General features: G+C 48.8%; 1 protein-coding gene across 1 annotated transcript in view; it reads left to right on the top strand.

The window, feature by feature from the left end:
• Positions 1–20,508, top strand: part of LOC135897132 (voltage-dependent calcium channel subunit alpha-2/delta-3-like) — a 197,675-nt gene that overhangs the window by 112,526 nt on the left and 64,641 nt on the right. Inside the window, exons 4-12 of the mRNA XM_070540876.1 lie at positions 4,437–4,496; positions 5,470–5,647; positions 7,260–7,391; positions 8,029–8,083; positions 9,311–9,461; positions 11,769–11,843; positions 12,871–12,960; positions 17,214–17,327; positions 17,945–18,023. Of these exons, the coding sequence (XP_070396977.1) occupies positions 4,437–4,496; positions 5,470–5,647; positions 7,260–7,391; positions 8,029–8,083; positions 9,311–9,461; positions 11,769–11,843; positions 12,871–12,960; positions 17,214–17,327; positions 17,945–18,023 (934 nt within the window). The remainder of the gene's footprint in view (positions 1–4,436; positions 4,497–5,469; positions 5,648–7,259; positions 7,392–8,028; positions 8,084–9,310; positions 9,462–11,768; positions 11,844–12,870; positions 12,961–17,213; positions 17,328–17,944; positions 18,024–20,508) is intronic.

Below are 20,508 nucleotides of genomic sequence, written 5' to 3' on the forward strand. Positions count from 1 at the left end.
AACAAACTTTGTACCTAAAGGCGATCTCACACGCCACGCTGAGGACTCATCTGGCAGGTGGCTGCTTGGACCTTCTACCACCGAACGAGTGAAACAGGAAAAAAAAATGTTATTTGGTGTAAAAAAAAAACGCCAGAAAAACAAAATGTTGATCTTCACTGAGGGAGAAAGCTTGCGTCACTGTAAATGAGATTCGAGCCCGATGGAATGCCTAAAGTCTGCAAATGATGGTTGTTTTTTTTCGATTTTAACTGAAGAGTGCGTTTTCTTTTCTTTCCTTTTTTTTTTTGATGGAAGGCAAGGTAGAGTGTGCATATGGGGTAGTTGGTTCAGCACTACGACCACCAGCGCATGGCGCAAGGGCGCACCCTGTGTCGCTTTGCTGCTTCGCGAGTGTTCAGCGTAGTCGTCGTCTACAATTCCGCGTTGCGCACGCATGCGCGAGCTTGTCTCAAGGTGGAACCTACTTTCGCCATTGAGAGAACGTGAAGGCGTTGCCGATTTCACTGACAATAGTTGATCCGCCGATCGCGCTTAGTCATAGCGGCGCCGAGGGGTTGTTGACGCGCCACCTCGGGGTCCCTACGAAACGAGTCACCGCGGCGGGTGTTGAAGGCTTACGTGGTATCTTCGGGGAAGCTCGCCACGCTCGCAGCTGCAGCTGGTTGCGAAAACTTGCATGTTGCCACCTCGGCAGGCCATTCCTAACAGTACTTTGCCTTTGTTGTACCCGGTGGACTCGCGCAGCAGTAGTCACGCTGAACGACTCAGCCAGCACAAAAACGAGTTGCCTTGGACCGTGAACCTTTCGTTGCCGTGCTGGTGGGTGGGTGTTAACAGATGACGGAGGATGAGTTGGACCTGGCGACGGCGACGCGTGCTGTGGACGGAACTCGAACTAAGCTGCGTGTTCGGACATACCGTGCATTATCACGTGGATAGGTTTGAACGGAGTCTCCATTCCGGCGTTATGTTTTTCAGTTTCATTGTTTTGGTTCCATTGATTTTTTTCATTTCATTATTATTTATTTATTTATTTTTAACACAGAGAAGTGGAGTAGCCGGGATACTCTTTATCTCAATCTCTGCCCAGCAACGTATTCATCAAAAAAGAAAAGAAAAATAACTCTTACCCAAGAATTGTTCATAAGATAAAATCTCAGCCAATCCTGGTGTGGGGCCTAACATTAGGGAATGCCGCTGGCCGATGGCAAAGAGCGCTTGCGAACGAGAAATGTTTGCGAATTCGCCCCCGGATAACGACATATGCGCGTCTACGAAACCTCAAGGTGAAAAAAAATGAAAAGAATGAGAGAGAGAGAGAGAATTACCTCGTTAATTTCGGCAAACTGGCACGCCCAGAACGTCCGGCATCCGAGCCGCCTTTGGGCGCGCGCGCCCCTGTTCGACACGGACGGGGAGGGGATGCGGCAACGCAAACAGCCTTCCAGCTCACTTGCTCGCTCTGCCGTGCCACGGCCGGCTGACCCAACAACTGGCGGGTCCTGCCTTGCCCGTGGCGTGCCCGGTAGTGCGCAACAACGCGCACTGTGATCGTGTTCACGGAAGGGGAGGGAGGGGGTAGGGGGCAGAGCGGACTGCGCGCTAACTGCGCTCGCTTTCCAGCACGCCGGACGCAGATAAAAGGACGCGGACAGAGTTTGAGAGGAGGAAGAGGAGGAGGAGAGGTGGGAAAGGTTTGCCAGAGGGGCGTCCAGCTTTTAGTCTGCGCGAGCGGGGGGAGGGGGCGGGTTGGGGGCGTTAAGCGGGAGAAGAAAATTACGGCGGTACTCGCCTCACGATGTCTGTCGACGGTAATGCGATCGGCATTCAAGCAACGCAGCGGCACACTGCGTTGCCGAAGACGCGTTTATGCAGAATCTGACAGATGCCAGCTAAGTTCACAAAGTGAAGTAACGCCCGCCTCTCTTCGTTTTGAGCCTGTGACCCACGGTGCCGTGGTCCAACAAAAAAAAAATGATATTATGCGAAGCATACTAGCCGCACAACCACGCTCTTCCTTGCTGCGCCGCGCGCGGCCGCGTAGCTACCATATGACGTCATAACAGCTGCAAAAGCGGAGGCTGAACTTGTGCGCTCGCTTGCGGCCGCGTAGCTACATAGCCGGGTCTCAGCTCGTGCGCTCGCCTGCATGAGTTGTTCCTTCGTCTAGCCGAACCAAATATAGCCAAGCAACAGCAGTTCACCAGGCTAAACAGTGGTTCAACAACTAAAATAGTATGCTTCGCATCCTGGGCTTAACCTTAGCTAAGCCACAGCCATTTTTTCTATCGTATCGGAAACTGGTCTGCGATATATAGCCCGTTTGGTGCAGTCCGAGCAATGTCGATTCCGACAGTATATAACGACCACGAAAAAATCTCGATACGTGTGTTCGACGGTCTCTGACGAGTTGCACGAGTCACGCATGGGTGTGTCCCGCCATTCCAATAAGAAATGGGTAGGCTTTCGTAAACGCCACCCCTAACCAGACGGGGCACAGTAAAATTGCGTCACAGCACGAAAGAGAAGAGTTAACGGGGGGAGCGGACGGAGGGAGGAGTAGGGGCGGGGCGGCGGAGGTAGGAGGGTTCGGTTCGACCATAGAGAGTTCGACGCTGAAGAGAACAGGCGTCTCTGCGCGTTTACTGCGCGATGCAGATCGCCGCAGTGGGGGTGACGCGCTCTATGGCGCCTGCTGGGCCAGCGAGGTTCTCGGCAAACTGGGCCTCTGCGATGCGGAACGTCCAATGAATTTGAGGTCCTTGTTTTCGTGTTGTTTGTTCTCGTTCGCCGCCGCGATGGCATTTGAATTTCGAACGGGGTGTGCCGTTTGGGACGCGGACGAATGAGCCATTTGCAGGACGAGCGGGACGTCGGTGGAATTTGTGTCCGTAGCTGGGCAGAATCACCCTCGTCGGACCGACGCGTCTGGGTGGTTTTGACAAAGAGGGTGTGTTTGTTGGGGGTTTGTTGTTGGAGTAGACTGCATGAATCGAAGTAGTTTTTTAGTATTATTAACTGACGATAGGCATGCAGGCACCAGATCAATCACGGTTTCCCATTTCATCGATTCGGTTTTTTTTTTTTACTACCTAATGACGGTGCTTAATCAAACTTGAGATTGGTGACTCTTTGGTTCATTGGGGAATTAGGAGAAACGCGGAAAAGATGAGATAAATTTTGCATTATTACATAGTGCCGTCTGGGACATAATGAAGAATGAAAGCCAAGCTTTCCGGGAACTGGCGCTGGAAATCAAACTTACGCCACTATATGACAATGCGTAATCCGGAACAGGGCCGTTATTCTGTACATAATCGAATCCCGCCATGTTGTCATTTCTGATTGGCTCACATGGTTCTTACATCCTCTCCGATTGGTTCAAGTCGCTGCCATTGCAGAATCTGGTAGTGTCAAAATTAGCGGGACCTGTTTAGAGAGATATATAGTTAGAGATACATTTAGAGAGATAGAGATAGAGAGACATTAACCAGGTGAACACTTACGGTTTGTTGCCCTCTACTGGAATAAGCTAAATAAGGGTCGGAAAGGAGAAAACTAGAGAAAGATAAAAAATAGTAACGGGGAGGCTGTTCCAGTTAAAGGCATTCGCACAAGCGAATAGCGCAGTTCACAGGCCAGAAGCGCAGTAGCGCTTTCACGGCGGTGGTCTGTTTAACTGCGCGAACAGACGAATAACATAACACAACGCTCGTGGTTGTCGCCCCCTCGTCTTGTCCTTAGTCTCTCCGCGATGTCGCCACGGTCTAGAACGAACTACCTTACCAATAAACCATAACAAGAATCGCACTCTTGCACTCTCTGACAACTGGGCTGCCAAGTAACTCCTGCGCTTCACAGTTTTTCCGGGTTTCGTGCAGTTGGCGTGAAGTACACTCGAAGACTGGTGACGTTCGTGCTCGGCCTATAAGTTAGATCGCGCAATCAAGCCAACCTGTCGATCCGAAGCCAGTGTTTGGCAAGATGGAAATCGTCTACAGTAGGATTGAATGCTCGTCTCAAGTGGGCAGTGCACCCTAGGTTTGTGTAAGGGCCGCCCTTTTTTTTCACAATTTTGACGAGGTGCGGGCCTTACACGTGACAGAACCTTTTTGCCCGAGGGAAGTTGAGGGAACTGTGACTGCACTCCCACAGGAGTGTATGCGACACGAGCCACGTGTCCGATATGATCGAAACAGGCGAAAGGAAGCGACATGACCTACCTCTGCACTTCATTGAGGGATGCTTCTACCTTTCATTGAGTCAAGTTTAAATATAACCCAGAGTTGTATTTTCTCAGCCAAAGATAAACCACGACTGCTTGAGTCACATGTCAATCCTGCTGTACCGGTAGATTCCTAACTTGAGTTCGCTTCCTTTTTTTTCCTTTTTGCCAATTCACCGTGAACTGATTCGTGCCTGCTCTCACGCAGGTTTTGATACAAGAAGCCGAGAAAAATGCCAAAGACCACAAGTACAGCACAGACATCGACGTAAGTGTACACCCGCAAGACTGACATTCCGTCAAGTGCACGAGGTGACCTATTAGCTGGCCCACGAGAGCTTCAGTAATTTTTTTTACGCGCGTTGACCACCTATCTGCATGCCCTACGCTTGCGGTGCTCTTCGGTGATTGTGTCCCTGACCAAGCCATTTTTCGCGCGCCTTATTAGGTACCAGTACATAGATAAACAGTCTAGTCGTGGAAAGTAACATAATGACCAGCACGAACTGTTTTATTGCATTCAACATAGTTTCTTTTTATTGCAAAGCAGGATCACACGGTCGCACGCATTTCAACGCTAAGAAAATCGAAAACCAAACGTTTCTGGTCTTAATGTTGTCGTATGTTATCCTTGTCAAAAAAACAAAAACGCAGTCTAACAGTGGTCATTGGGAATGGGCGTAGTGAAGAGCGCTGTCACTGACGCTCTTAAAACCGTTGTTTTTTTAGGAACGGTTTCTTTGTGGAGAGTTTTGTATTTTTCAGTAACACATCGCCCGCTGCGAGTAGTAGCCTTGTCGATGTTCTACCATACTGTGGAGCACCTCGCAGCTCTACTGCGACCTAAATGAATAAATTAAAAAGTTTAACGATTATAAAGGAGTCACTGCTAAGGAAGCGTTCGTCTAGGGCTTACACTGGTGAACGTTTCTTCAGGCATTTGAGTATGTAGCCCACCAGGTAGTGCTGGTGTCTTGCCGGGGTCCTAGCATAAGCGTCACTTGTCGACTTGGTGCGGGGGTAATTGAAGGTAATCAGGAACAGGAGTGAAGGAGAGGGAAAGGGGGAGGGCACGGTGACGCACCCACGTGATGCACAGCCTGGTCGGGGCAGCCATTTAATTGAGCGCGGACGAACAGGCTCGCTGCTGTGATCACGCCATCCGACAGTGTTTCGCTTCCAAACTTTCTCGCACAGTGTCTCCCTCCCCCCCCCCCTTCCTTCGCGTTACTACGCCGCAGTTTCGCTACTTCAACGCCAAGAAGCTGTACCGTCCCAACAAGATGCCCAAGCTGTCCGAAGACGAGGACCCGGACGACTGGATGCCCATGGAGATGCACCAGGACCGGCGCTTTGATGACGCCGACGTCAACTTCACCTACAGCGCCATTCACGTGGCGACCAACATATACTACAAGTGTGAGTATGGCCCACACCCACTCCCCACCGCCCTCCCCATCGGGCGCCGATGAGTTCGGTTCGTGGAAACTTTGTTCTCGGCAGATTTTTTTCGCGCCTCCAGAATCACGAAAATCGAGCGACTGCCTACTGAAATAAGACAACTTGATTGTTCAGTGAGCTTTGTCGAGTTTACGAAGTGTAAGCTCCGTGCAATCGCAGTTCGTTGTTTTTTTCTTTGTTTGTAAAAACAAAAACAGGTATCGGTCTCTTTCTTTACCTATTATGGCAACGCTGGCTTCCTTCAACTTGATCAATAATATAAAGATGACACGAGCGACAATAATATCAACAATTATTATTATCATTATCATTATTATGATTATAAACAAGAAAAGGTTACATCATAACACAGTGAGTGCTATGGCTTTTCGCTTATCCTCAAAAACAAAACAAAGCGAGGGAGAAATAAATTCTTGCATGAACTAAAGGTATGCAACAACCTAGTGGACTTCCCGATAAACTTGGTAGAAAGAAAATGCTATGGCGTATGCATATCGCGCCAACTGCTGGCGACCACATGAATACATTACCAATCTGTGTTTTGTCTGCTCTCTCTTTAGTGAGTCGAGTTTATCTGTATATATGTACTTGCATGTTTTGTACATTTATGTACACAATGTCAAAGCTGTGCAAACTAGGCGCTCTGCGAAGGAAAGAAAAAAAGAAAAAAAGAATGACTTCGCTACTCAGACTGATCAACCTGAATCTGATGAGCTCGCTGCTATCTTTGCCCTGCACTCGTCAGGAATGGATACGAAAGCCATCGAGGGAAATTCTCCTTAGCAGAATTTTTGAACCGCATCCTTATGTACGTTATGTAGGGTTATGTACGTAGATATACAGCTCGTAGACTGTGGTACATCGACTGTGAACCTTACAGTATCGATGAACTATATCATTAGGGATGTCTATAAAGAACGTATACGGTCCGCGACAATCTTGCCTAGAGCGCTTCAATTGTGCGCTGCAAGGTGAAAAAAGAAAACGATAGACTTGCACTGTGACTCGGCTGGAATGATTAGGCTTGTGAGAATTGGCAGCCACATGGACACGTCCTTTTTGACTAACATTGACCTCCAGGACACCGCATAGATGTGAGGGCGATGTCCTGAACCTAGCATCTATTTTTGGTATGAATTTTTATCTGCTTTGCTGCACAGTGCTCCAGCACTCCGTGTAAGAGTGTGGCGCAGTGTACAGGCTATAAATGATAAGTGTATATGGAAAGCTAGGGACAGCTGGGTGAGTTGGTGGCGGTACATAATTATGAAACAGCGCCAGGAACTTCTTTTTCTCTTTGTTTTTTCTTCTTTTCGTTCTTATATGCCGTTTATCTTAGGTGTCCGCCTGGTGGAGTTTTCGAAAGGTATTTATTCTGCGTTCTTTTAATAAACTGTTGTTGGGAGTCAGCACACCGTCCTGTTGTTGCTGTTCTCTGTCTGCGTACCTGACGCCCTTTTATAATTAGGTGCACATGGGGGGCAAAGCCTTTTATCATGTGCCGACACGGTGCGCATGTTTACCTGGGGATAAACGAAGTGTTTTACGGACGCCTCTGTCACTCGTGCAGCGGCGTCGGTGCTCAACGCCGTCAAGTGGTCGGAGGGGATGAACTCCCGCTTCAAGAACAACCGCGTCGTCGACCCGTTCATAGCCTGGCAGTTCTTCTGCAGCAGCACTGGGTTCATCAGGCTCTTCCCTGGTGAGTTCACGGCATTTCGCTTGCCTGCGCGTCTAATAGCGTTCTCTATAGCACGGCTGCCCTTCGATGACACCAAGAAATGGCTCATAAATGTTGCACAAAGTGATAGCACAAAAAAGGAAAACCCTCGTTTATGGGAGAACCCGCGCATTGCAACGATGATTGATTGATTGATAAAGGGAAATAAGCCATACGGGTTTCCATGCATGTTCCCAGGAAACCCATGCGGGTTCTTCGTATGAGATTTATTGATTGATTGATTGATTGATTGATTGATTGATTGATTGATTGATTGATTGGTTGATTGATTGATTGATTGATTGATTGATTGATTGTGCTTCTTTCGTTGATTCTGCATTACTTAGCGACCGCGGCCGACCCTCTGACGTTTTATCAGCGTGAGAACGCGATGCTTCCTGCGGCATTACCGCGGGACCATTACCGCCGTTCGCGTCTAATATTGCCTTCGGCAACTGTGTCCTTTGTTGATAAGCAGCTGTATGCACTGATGATATATCATTCGCAATGTAGGCTACATCCGGTAAAAACGAATGTCTTTCTCCTGATACCTGTTATTGGGAGGAAATGGGAGGGAGTGGGTATAAACGTTACCTTCTCCTGTTTCGAATTTTTTCAGCCCGGAAGTGGCCTGACGACGAACCCGACATGTACGAGTGCCGCACAAGGCCATGGTGAGCTGTCCCGAGTTCTGACCTCATTGCCGCTTGCAGTCGCGGATGAGGAGGAGCAAAAATAAGAGTGGAGCTAACGGAGAGAACTAGCGGAGCAACTGAGAGGGAAGGGACAGGAAAGGAAACTGCCGCACATATCGGCTGCCTAGCATGAAATACTTTAATTCGTGACGCCACACTGACGTACTGACGCCGGGATTTCTACATGAAATTAAAATTTAAGAAGAGTTGGAACTTACACTGACTCACTCTTTCTCGTTAGGGTCTCATTAGGCGAAGCTTTCGTTACATTCAAATGGTACAAGTACATTAGACGCATGATGCTTCCAACTTTATGTTACGCCTAAGAGCGCGCGAGCAACTGTTCTTGTTCCCCTTCCATCGCAGAAGTATTGCGTCATTCGGCTTCGCGGTAACGCGCAGGCAACAGTCCAGTTTCTTGCGCCGCGTTTCGCATACATAACGATTGCGAGCCTGCCCGACTGGACCCGGAGACCTTGTTATTCGAGTCCGTAAATAAACAGAGGGAGGGCGCAGAGAGCAATTGGAAAGTCGTGAAGATCTGCCTCACACAAGAACTCGGATTCAGTTTTGTCAGAACGTAGCATTAAAGACTCTTGAAGAAAAGACCGCTACGAAGATGCGGAGTAAAAGAGGAACATGTACGACGGACAAGGCGCCTTGTCCGCCGTGCATGTTCCTCTTTTAGGCCGCGTCTTCGTAGCGCTCTTTTCTCCAAGTATGCAAAACCAACTCGCCCACATGAAGCTTCTGCTGTTAAAGACTCCGTATGTGCCCGCAAGGGATAAGAAAAGAGCTGATTGGGTGAGGGAACAAACGCGAGTTAATGATATCTTAGTTGAAATCAAGAAAAAGAAATGGGCATGGGCACGACACGTAATGAGGAGTGAAGACAACCGATGGTCATTAAGAGTTACGGAATGGATTCCAAAGGAAGGGAAGCGTAGCAGAGGGCGGCAGAAAGTTAGGTGGGCGGATGAGATTAAGAAGCTTGCAGGAACAACATGGCCACAATTAGTACAGGACCGGGGTAGTTGGAAAAGTATGGGAGAGGCCTTTGCCCTGCAGTGGGCGTAACCAGGCTGATGATGATGATGATGATGTGCCCGCTCCCCCTAACCTCGACGACAAGCGCATCGATGTGAACCGGAGCAACGACGCGAGAACCGTCTGACGATCTCGTGACGATGGGCGCTGTCCTCGCAGGTACGTGCAGGCCGCGGCCTCGGCCAAGGACGTGGTCATCCTGCTCGATGGCAGCGGGTCCATGATGGGGCTGCGCAAGGAGATCGCGCGCAACGTCATCGTCAACATCCTCGACACGCTCACCGAGAACGACTACGTCAGCATTCTCAGGGTACGCCGCGTCGCCGCACCCGTGTTGCAGACGGCTAGTGTCCGTATTGACGAGGAGCCACTTGACTGTCAGTCAGACAACCACCTCATTGTCAGTACTAGCAGACGGCAGCTCTGACAATGCTGTTTCTTTTGCTTCGATGTTCGCTGCTTTGAAAAGCAGTCTTTGGCGAGCGCAATTATTAGAAATGGGGCTAGGCACATTATTCTTAACAAGAAAGGATCTAACACTTTGGTTCCTCATACAAGTCACGCACACCACTTTCATGCATCCATGTTCCTCTCGTAAACCCTCGGTCCCTTTTAAACAAGGATGACCTTGCGAAGGCTGTTGGGTTTCAAACGAACTTTGAACGTGCGAAAAAAAAACGTAGTCATGCCTCATGGATTAGACAGGGACTGACGTAGCTCGAGACATTTCACTAGGCACTGGGCCTCGCTACCCTTGCCAAAACAAGGGTCTAGACGGGCTCCTTTGTCGCCACCACTGTAGTAAGTTTGACCGTCAGACATAGGTTTTGTCTCTAGCAATCTTTAGTAAAATAACTGTACTGCAGTATTTCCTAACCAGCGTAGCACAATCCTTTTGATGCCGCTCTAATACATGGATCACCTGTTCATTTATTATCCTTACCTTGAGCCGACCATTCACTATTGTGCTGGCGCTTTGTGGTCGTGGTAGCCTACGCGCCAATGAACTCCACCAATAATCATCATGATCACGTGTGTTTACCTTGGCCTTTCAGATAAAGTTTCCGCATTAAAGTCCCTCTTCTATTTTTTTGTCTTTGATTCTTTTCTCACCAAATATGAAAGCAGCGTCGCCACATTCTCTCAGCGTAATGCTCCCCAGCTTTTCTCTGCCTTAAGAGTGAGGCCACTCTCCGAGATCCGCTGGCCGTTGTCTCTTCCACGTGGTAAACACAAATAACAGACTGCATGTACGCTGCACCGTCCTCATGAACGAAGAAAGCATCCGTAAACGTCTGACGAAATAGGCATGGTCAACTCTCGTTATGTGTATGTAATTCTTTCGCGCTAGCAATCTCGGAACTAGCCCACTCGTCAATTTTTTTACAACACGGTGGCAGTCAGACGGAGAGTGTTGGCAGGACACAGATGAAGAGCAGTAACAAGCCACCGTTCGCCCGCCGCGTGTCCTAGCTCACCACAAACGCATGCGCTTGGTGCGCCAATTCCCGTTTTCTCTTATTCCTAACTTCAGACCTAGTTATGCGCTCGAATGCGCCGGAGTGAGAAGTCCTTGTGCCGCTTGCAATTTTACTTCCGTGGCAGGTTGTACTTCGGGCTTCCACCGGTCAATGCCACATTGTCTGAAGCCCCTCGTGTGTCATATGTGTGTGCCAGTAAAAGAGTGGAAAATCAAGGGGGAAGAACACGCAAGGAAAACTAAATCTCGCAGGCCATAGCCATCGTTCACTAGGTGAGTGCTAGAAGGCGTCGGGGTAGCGCGCCGCGCCTGACTCATATTCATGAATTGGTCATAAATGAATAGATTGTGCAATTAAGCAATCTTGGCAATGATGCATGTCTTGTAAACGTCTACTTTTCTTATTGGAAGGTTTTAAAAACTGCATGCAACTAAGCCGACGAAGCGTGCACCTCGTGGTAAGCGCACAAGACGTACAATATATAAGTAGCAGCACGTCGCCTCCGAAAATTATGAGCACGCCGCGCATAGTCGCGAGTGCCGCATAATTTCGGAGGTCATGCCGAGAAGCCCCGCGTTCTAGGTCATGTGTCACTTTCGGCGAGCTCCACTGCATGGCGGCATTATCTCTGTTTTAGCAACAAAAGCGACTGTTTTTGGCGCGCTTTCCGTAACGCATTAACCTTTTTCATCGGGTTGCAATTTTCATTTTCGGTCTGATGAGAAATGACAAAGAGTTCTCACGCCACTGGCACCCTGCGTGCAAAACTCGAGTTTGCTATCGCAACTCCTTGCAAAAGCAGTTCTTTCCTAAGAGCCTCGAGTATTTCTGTCGCATCGCCGTCTTCGTCGCGCTCCCGCCAAGCGCACCGACCCGCAAGGACCTCGCCGAGTCCACGAAGTGCCCGATTCCCGCGGGGCCCGTGAAATCGCTCGCTGACGTGACTACGGCTAATCGTAGGAATGCTCGGACACATTACCTCCCTCTCACTGCCCCAACCTCCCTCCCCTCCCCCACTCCCACCTTACGGATACACCCGACCTCCTGCCTTTGGCAACTGCTAACGATCGTTTTGTACCGACTGTCCTTTCTCTCTCTCTGTCTTTTATCCATGTGCCTCCCCGGCGGGACCGCAGTTCTCCAACGTGATCGAACCCGTTGTGAGCTGCTTCCATTACAACTTGGTGCAGGCCAACGCCAGAAACGTCAGGGTACGTAGTGAGCGGGCACCGGCCGTCTGCCTTCTTTTTCTGTTCACACATCGACCGCGGCCGGGCCTCTCGGCGACGGCCCAAATTCGTCGTCGTCGTCGGGACGTGACTACCAGAGTTACAAGGGCCGACATAATGCAATGATTTCGTTCACTCGATTCTGTGCGTTTTTTTTTAATCGTCCACCGTTCACGATGGGCCGATACCTGTGATACCGTATAGACGGCTTGCACTCACGTCACCCTAGTCGCCATATTGAAGAACCAGCACTCTGAGAAGGTCCGTCTTCTGGCGTGCCGCGCGGTGGTTCTGCCGTGGTTCTGGCGCAAACGCCAGCAGCGTTTAGACCGCGTCACTCTGCTACTTTGACGCAGTTTAGCGCAGATCGTGAATAAGATGCGCTGGTGTCACCCTAGCCAACACGCTGGAAGGCCAGCAGGGTGAGAAACTGCATCCGTAATGCCACGTGCAAGTTATCTAAACAGGAGGACCTCTCTGACCACTGACGAAGCGCGAAAAGGAAGAAAAAATGCTTTGGGATCGTTACACTAAACCGGCCCACGTTGCCCGCTCTCAGCTTGGAACCTGCATCAGGGCGTTACGCGTACGCCGACAGGGAACGTGCGCCAAAAAGGAAAAGAACATTGAAAATCAGAAGCGATAGTGGAGGTCATCACATTTTAAACGCGTGGCATACACAACAATACACCTAGCATTCGACCTGTGCTCTGAGATTATGTGCTAATTCATGGCACTAAGACTATCGGTTTGCGACGCCTACCTCTGATATATATATATATATATATATATATATATATATATATATATATATAACTTTAATAATAACTTAGAACTCCCGCAGCTTGAATGCTACCGTACACCTGTTCAACTTTAGCACAGGGAGAAATGCAGAATAATTTTAGATTTAGAGCTATTTGGCTTTTGTTGCACTGCTGTCATGGGACTGCGATATTTGTTATCACCATCATCAGTTCCGTGAGCTTCGCCGACTGCTTACTTTTTTCAGGAATTCAAGGAAAATCTCAGCAAACTGGAAACGGTGAACATCGCCAACTTCACCGCAGCCTTAAAGCAGGCTTTCGAGATGCTTCAACACGTGAGTAGAAGCCTTGAGTCATACTTTTTGTTTTTGTTTTTTTTGCCCACTCTTTCTCGGTGATGGCACGTGAGAGGAGCAGTCGCCTGAGCGTGCCACATAGTTCAGTAGGACTTGACAATGTTGGCACAAGACCATGAAAAGGGTTTATAGACAAAACTCTGGCACTAATACATATCTGCCCTCCGAGTTGTGTTCTGTAGCTTAATCATACTTGTGATCCCTGTCGAGCCAACTGCTGGATAAACAACTCTGCCAGAAATCTGTATTAACAGCTTTTCCTGGTTCGACATAATTCATCGGATGCCAGCACGCTAATCTAATCTGATCGCTCCATTTTACTAAATTCAGCGTTCGAATGCATTTCTCTTGTTTGCTCCCATCCTGTTAAACTAACAGACCGGCGTATATCGGTTCTACAGACCACATGCCCTACCTAGCACCATTTATTTATATGCTCTGGTCGTTCATTAGCTTTATAAATTATTGATGTGTTACGAAACATTAGGACGACCTAAATCACCTAACAAAGTTCAATCTTTAGCCCGTTTGCAAACCGACAGTGAGACGTGAAGAGACGACAAAGCAGGGCAACGGTGAACGGGTACGAGAGATGCCACGGGTACGTGAGCAGCTGCCCCCATGGCCGATAGAGTCGACTGCTATATGCTTTCATTCACGGCTGTGGAGCCCCTCTAAGACTCATTTCCGAAATGTGATACGTTTGCCAGATGTGGTTTTCCCGTCGTCGTACACTATGAGCGCTGGCGCTACCTGCAAGTGGAAGAATGAAAAGCACACTCCACCGGCATTCGAGGTCAAGCAAATCCTGCAGAGCCGCCAGAACTCGGAGGCAATGCACCGACGGAGTTTCTTAACGCCTAGAGGGAAAGCTGCCGTGCTGTTGTACCATCTTACGAAAAATTGCGCGAACAAAGGACGTAGACGAGAAAGAAACGACAAACACGGGCGCTTGTATGCTTGCGTATTTTGCTTACTCTTTAATTTCCTCGGTTAGGGGAATCCCTATTTGCCTGCGCGATAGAAAGGGTACAATCGCTAATGGCCATCGTGCGTTGTAATGCATGATGACCATTTCAAGTTTGACCTTGTCAAATGCTAATTTCTTTTCTAAGACAAGGTCTTAGCTGACATCAGGCGAATTTGCGGTATGTTGGATCTGGGTATGTTGTAACCACTTTTGGAAAGAGGCGGTTGGTTAGCTGACTTGTAGATGTCGTATGAACATGAAGATTGTATTATATGATTCATCACAATGCCAAGAGCACGCAGCAATAGCTAAGGATATAATAAAAAGCGAAGGTCATCATCACCATCATCATCGGCTATATTTATGTGCCTCTAGCCGTAAACAGTGTGGGATGTGAGAGAATGTGTTGCTGTTAGCCTGAGCCGTTCTGCGACGAAGTGCCACCTAACACAACTGCCTCCATCTGCATTAAAGGGCGTGGACGTCCAATTTCGCAGGAAGAAAAATCTGTACGATAACACAAAAGACAATGCCTTGCTATCTGAGCGCCTAGCTAGTTGCCTAAGGACAAAAACATCTCGGAGCAAATATTCGGAAGAGCACGGGCCATCCGTGTGCTACACTGAAAATCAGGAGACAGCTCAGCACATCCTAAAAGAATGCGAAGGCATCTACCGAACGAGACCCGTACGAAACGTCTACCTTCCAGGAGCGCGGGAACTTAAAGCAGGTGGAAGTATTAAGCAGTCTGCAGTCGAGATAAGCAATAGACGTTCAGAGTTTTGGTAGAAAAAATGCAGGGAAGAAAATGCATGGAAGAATGCAGCGAAAAACGCAGGGAAGAAAATGCTGGGAAGAAAGCATAGCGAATGTATTCATTGCAGGCAAAAGGCCCCCGTTACATGTTGAAGCACGCGCCATTTACGCCAAGAAAAGGGCCGAAACTCCTGATGCGCATCTTTCCCAAATGCGTGACTCGTATTCTGCCTGCCAAGAGCGGCAGGTCCTCGGGCATCGTTTGGAGGCCCTGGAGCGAAACAGAGTCGCCCAACACACACGCGTGGCCGGCGAGTCTTCTGAAGAATACAGCGAGCGCCCCTAACGTTTCAGGATGGCTAAGGAAGACCCGATGGCGGTCGACGTAATTGCGCGTGAAATGCAAGACGATTAACATACAATTAAGTGAAAAAATAAGCATGAACAACAGACAAACCAGGGGCATATAACCAACATTAAATCATCGAATAATTTCAACAACCATGTGCGTACGTGTACTTTGTTTAGCGTGGACACTTGATTGACCCTTTCTTTGTTTTTATGCGAAGCATATTACTAGAGCTCAACCCAGCTCCTCAGGCGCGGCGGTGTCGCTTTCAATACCACGTGACACCGTGCCGTCACGACAGAGGAGAAACGGGGCTCCAACTCGCGCCGTCGCTCGCGGCGTCGCGGCGGTATATAAGCAGCTGCGCTTGCCTCTAGCATGCTAGACACTCACGAGGTGAGATGCCTCTTGGAGACAGAGCTGCTCGTTGGAATGAGAAGCGAAGGTTGCGGCGTGCTACAGAGACTGTTTCTAGGTGGCTTTGCTACGGCGCAGCGACTACGCGCCCCGCATCGGACGCGGTGAGCGTCGAGCAACGCAGCGTTCGGCGCGACAACGAAATGTGCGCCTGGGCAAGCGCCGCACGCCTGAGCCGACGCCGACGACACCGGCTTTTCTGCGACACGAGCTCCTTAACGCTGTCGCGTTAAAATAAAGGCTAGTATGCTGGGCTTAACCTTAGCTAAGCCACAGCCATTTTTTACTGCCACATTGACACTTCAGGTGACTTTACGCCGTCGCCGTGATGTTCAGTGTAAAGTCCAAGTGCGATTATGGGTGCGAGTGAAACCGCGTGAAGGTGAGCCGAGAAGAACGGGGGCTCGATCAGGGGCGCGGAAGGGCCGCAGCTTGAAAGCGATCTGCGGTGGGTACTGTGTCCTGGCGGGCCGAGGGCTGATTGTTTTGTGTGCGCTGTGTTCTCACCGCTTAGTTCGCGTTGAAGCTAGAAGCAGCACGACGAGCTATTGGCTCGCCACTGCTGTCGCTCTTCATCACGCCAGCAAACCGTAATCTTCTCGGGTTAACCTGCCTGCTTTTCCCCATCCCGTTTATCTCTCTTTTTCTCTTTTGACAGCTAGTGTCCGCGTTCATCGAGTGAGATATGCCCATGTTTGCATGTGCGCCTGTGACACCTTGCTCGTTAATTTAGATAGTGAACGAATGCTGAGAAGTTTATACGGCCATTAAAACTAGTATACTTACTTCGTATAGCTGTTTAATAATTTGCTATCGCAATCGATGCTTCGCCTTTCAGGAGAAACTGCAATATTTTTTTTATTCTATCAAACCAATTTTTTCTATCAAGGGATGAGAACTGGAGTTGCGTTTCGCACTGATGTGAAAGAATGCGGAATTTTCTTAGAATGTTCTATCGCTTCCGTTCGGTCGCAACTGTCAGTTTTCTGTTAAGAAACTCTGTGACACCGAGTGTCAGCGCCTACATTTTCAGCTCGAGAGAGTGCGACGAGCACTCATGTGAGGTCACGGCTAGCGCTATCGTGCTCGAACGCGGTGTGACGGGCGCTTGCGTGCGTTATGGTTACACGTGGCCGTTGGCGCGGCAAAGCGCACGCGTGGGCCAAGCGCCATGCCTTGTAGGTAACTTGCAGCGGGTGCAAAGTTTGGGCGAGCCAAGATTGCTGTTGGTTTCGTATGCGCTGCCTTCGCCTAGCGTTGTAGGTGGCGTGAAGCGTTTGGGCGAGAGGCAGTCCGAAGCGATCGCTCCTCGAGGCCGGCGTTCATCACGACTCCAGCATTCTGACAGCAGGTGCTCGCGGTATTGAGTGATATCTGTTCGTGTTTATTCGCCCTGCACATTAACTGTATCAGTAAGCTAATGCTAATTACTGGCAAAACTACGAACCTTACTTCGCATAGTTGTCTAATGCATTGCTATCGCTATCAAAGCTTGGGCTTTCGGGCGAAACTGCCGCTTCTCTTTTTTTTTTGCGTATTATTTCGTAGGCCTCGTATTGGCCTCAGTGCAATTCACCATTAATTTTGGCGATAATTACCGGTTTACTGTGCACGTTTATAATAGGTATTTCGTATCTCTACAATACACTGGATGCAATCCCACGAAACGAAACGCTCAGTAACTGACCGCACACTGACCTTCCTCTCTATCTATCTCTCTCACCCTCGTGTTTCGCGCAGTACAACAAGTCCCGGCTTGGCAGTCAATGCAACCAAGCCATCATGCTCGTCACGGACGGCGCTCCCTACACCTACGAGGAGATCTTCAGGCACTATAACTGGCCAAACATCCCGGTGAGTCGGTCACCGACGCACCCGCTTGCCCCCACACCCCCATATACGGACATGCACCTTAACTTGAAGCTAAGCTCCTGGGCATGCTCAGGCCAGGCGTCATCGAGATCAAGTACGAGGAATTTGCACGTGGTTGCAGTGCCTTTATTGCCATGTCAAACCAATTATCTAAAGCCAGTTGGCGACCGTGTAAGGTGAACGTAGTTTCATAGCCGCTCGGTCTAACCAAGTCTATACACGAAGTGGGAAACCATGTAAGCAAAGTAACAGCGGATTGAAGCAGTGTGTCTTCCAATTGTGTCTGTCATTTTCCAGTCACTACTTGCCTTTCAAGACACGAAGACGGTGTCTTTCTTCTCTGTATTGCGTTTCTGTGCCCGCGAGTTTGAACCTGGCCGAGCCGGTCGCATTTCGAGGTGGAGTGGAGGGGAGGGGGGGAGCGAAAGGAAAAACAAATAAATGGTTGTGTGCTTTGATTTAGTTGCACGTTTAATAACCCCACCAGGAAGTCAAGATAAATTCGGAGTCCCTCAACGCGGCGTGCCGCATAATCGTATTGTTATTTTGCACCTAAAAAACCCCACAGTTTGATGTAATTTATCCCCTGCTTCTCGCAGGTTCGTGTCTTCACCTACCTCATCGGTCGAGAGGTGACCGACACCCGGGAAATGAATTGGATGGCCTGCGCCAACAGAGGTGAGGCGGGTTTCATATTACTGCCGCGCGTGCATTGACCTATTCTTTTCTTTCTTGTGCCGGTGGTCGCTTTTCACCCAGCTATAACTGTTGTCGAATTATCGCTCTCACCCAAGACGCGCTTTACACACCGTCCTCAGACCGGAATGCATTTCAGGGACGTAATCGCATTGCTAATTAGTGCTTATTTCCGCCTTTTATGTTACGGGCATAAAAAAAAATAATGTTTATATCCCAATTAGACCCAGAATGTAGCACATCCATGTGTTTGGATAAACCGACCGTTTCTTCGTCATACTTTTTGTAATAAACGTTTTTCTTCGTCTAAACAAAGAGCTGAAAGTGCAACACCGTGTCGTATATAGACTCTTCATGCCGCCCTCCGAATTCTCATCTCAAGTCGCGGTATCCGAAACGCACGTCAGGGGGCTTTTCGTCGTCTGCCACCTCGCAATTGTCTACAGGTCCAGTTGGCGTCAATTTTCACGACAGCTGACGGCATGAATACGCTTAAATCACTTCAAGCAAGTTTCGCCCGCATCCGACTTTATGTCCGGGATTATCTGCGTAATCACTTCCGAGACAAATGTCAAAACAACCGAAGGTAATGTGCGTTTCATTGTGCACGGAGTCGCACTAGGACAGTGCAAACTTTGAACGTTGTCGCGCCTTCAATATGTGGCATTCAAAACATGGTGTGCAGATGTACGTCCGGCTCCTCAATCACTTCCGGCGCATGCAAATAACAAAAGCACGGCCTTCGGGATTGGCTTCTGTTGCCCAGAAAGCGTCAGGCCTGGGGCATGGATTTGGGCTACTCCTATAGAGAGACCGGCCTTTCAAAACAAGTACTGACAGAACATTGCTGACTGTGCATATTTCTTTTTGCGTTATGTGAAGGTCATGGATCTCTAAAGAGTAAAAAAAAAAGTATACTGGCGAGCCTCAGAGTTCCCTACATAAATTAATGTAAAAATTTTTTACGAGTTTCGATTTCGTTCTCCAGGAGTTCTTTGTGTCGTAACTTCACGGCACAGTGGGTAATCACGTGATACCAGGGCATTGCGTCGCTTGGTACCCGCCCAGGCTCACTCGGTTGTCTGCTGTGCTGCTAGTGATGATGTAGACCGACGTAGCAGCGCAATAGACAATCCGATTCAGCCTCAGGAGCGAGTGTCAAAATGTCGCGATGTCCTGCTCCCACGTGACCGCTTGATAGATGCACTCCCCGAGAAACGACACCTAAACTGTTCGTAGAATAGCTATTACAGTAAATCAAAAAAGGTGCTCTGAAGCTTGCCACTATATATATATATATATATATATATATATATATATATATATATATATATATATATATATATGATAAACTAAGAAATGTCACGTCAGCTGTTCCTTTAGAGGGACGCCAATAGCAAAAATATTAGGTGAAGGTAAAGTGACAGATAATGCTCGTAAGCATCTAAGGCGTCATTATTATCGACAACAGAGCTTTAGTAATAAAAAAATTGAGGTAAATGTCGGACACGATTGGAGACTCCACCGGGGCATTCAAGTGCTAGTCCGATGGCGCAGAGACTCCACATTACAATTATATCACTGGCACTCAGTTGCTCATCATAAAGATCATTGCGTGACGTTATAGCAGGGTGGAAGATACTACTTGTCTTCTGTTTCTATCGATACTTTGAAAAATATATAAATAGAAACTTTATTTCTCAGGAAGAGATTACTTTCTGACTTTACCCTCGACTCTGCGCCGCTTCCGCTTTGGCGTTTGAGTGCTTTCGCTATCGCGTAGTGCTGCGCTGGTTTCGCTGGCTCGCGAAGCTCCCTCAAACTGCAAGTAACAGAAAACGAGGCCTATCGCGACGAGCGCCGAAGAGCGTTTTAATGATTCGGCGCGCGCCTTCCTCTTTCGCGCTCTCGTCTCGGTCATGGCTCGGTTTCTGGCGGCGGCGCTTTCGCGCTTTGCGCAAGAGAACCGTAGCACCATCTGTCGGATGCCGTTTTACTCACCGATGCCGGTGAAGGACTGTGGTGGCATATGAAAAGTCATCACTGGCCCCTCGGGGTCGGGCGATTTGAAGTGCGCTAGAGCCATGCGGACCCTTGAGACGAATTCCCTCTGAAACTAAGTCGAATTCCTTGGCACGAAACAAGCAATGCGAAGTTTCCGGAATGTTATATTAACTGCCTAGGTTATCTTAGAATTGCCTTTAGTGTCCCTTTAACCTGGTTGCGCACACGCCACCACTGGTGTGCTACATACATTTTCGAATTTGTATGAGCACTGCCGACTCCTGTAGAGTTGTGGGGCGATGCATGTGTGAGTAGCAGACGTACTCGAGCAGACGAACGTTTCCGATGCGGGATTGTTGGCGTACAGTTTATGATTGCCCATGGAAGAACGTTCGGCAGAGGCACTTACGACGGCCTACGTGTTGGAATTGCCAAAGCAGGACAGTCGCTTTGGTTGAAGAGT

This window comes from Dermacentor albipictus, chromosome 6 (genome assembly GCF_038994185.2).
Source record: "Dermacentor albipictus isolate Rhodes 1998 colony chromosome 6, USDA_Dalb.pri_finalv2, whole genome shotgun sequence".
Lineage (NCBI taxonomy): Eukaryota > Metazoa > Arthropoda > Arachnida > Ixodida > Ixodidae > Dermacentor > Dermacentor albipictus.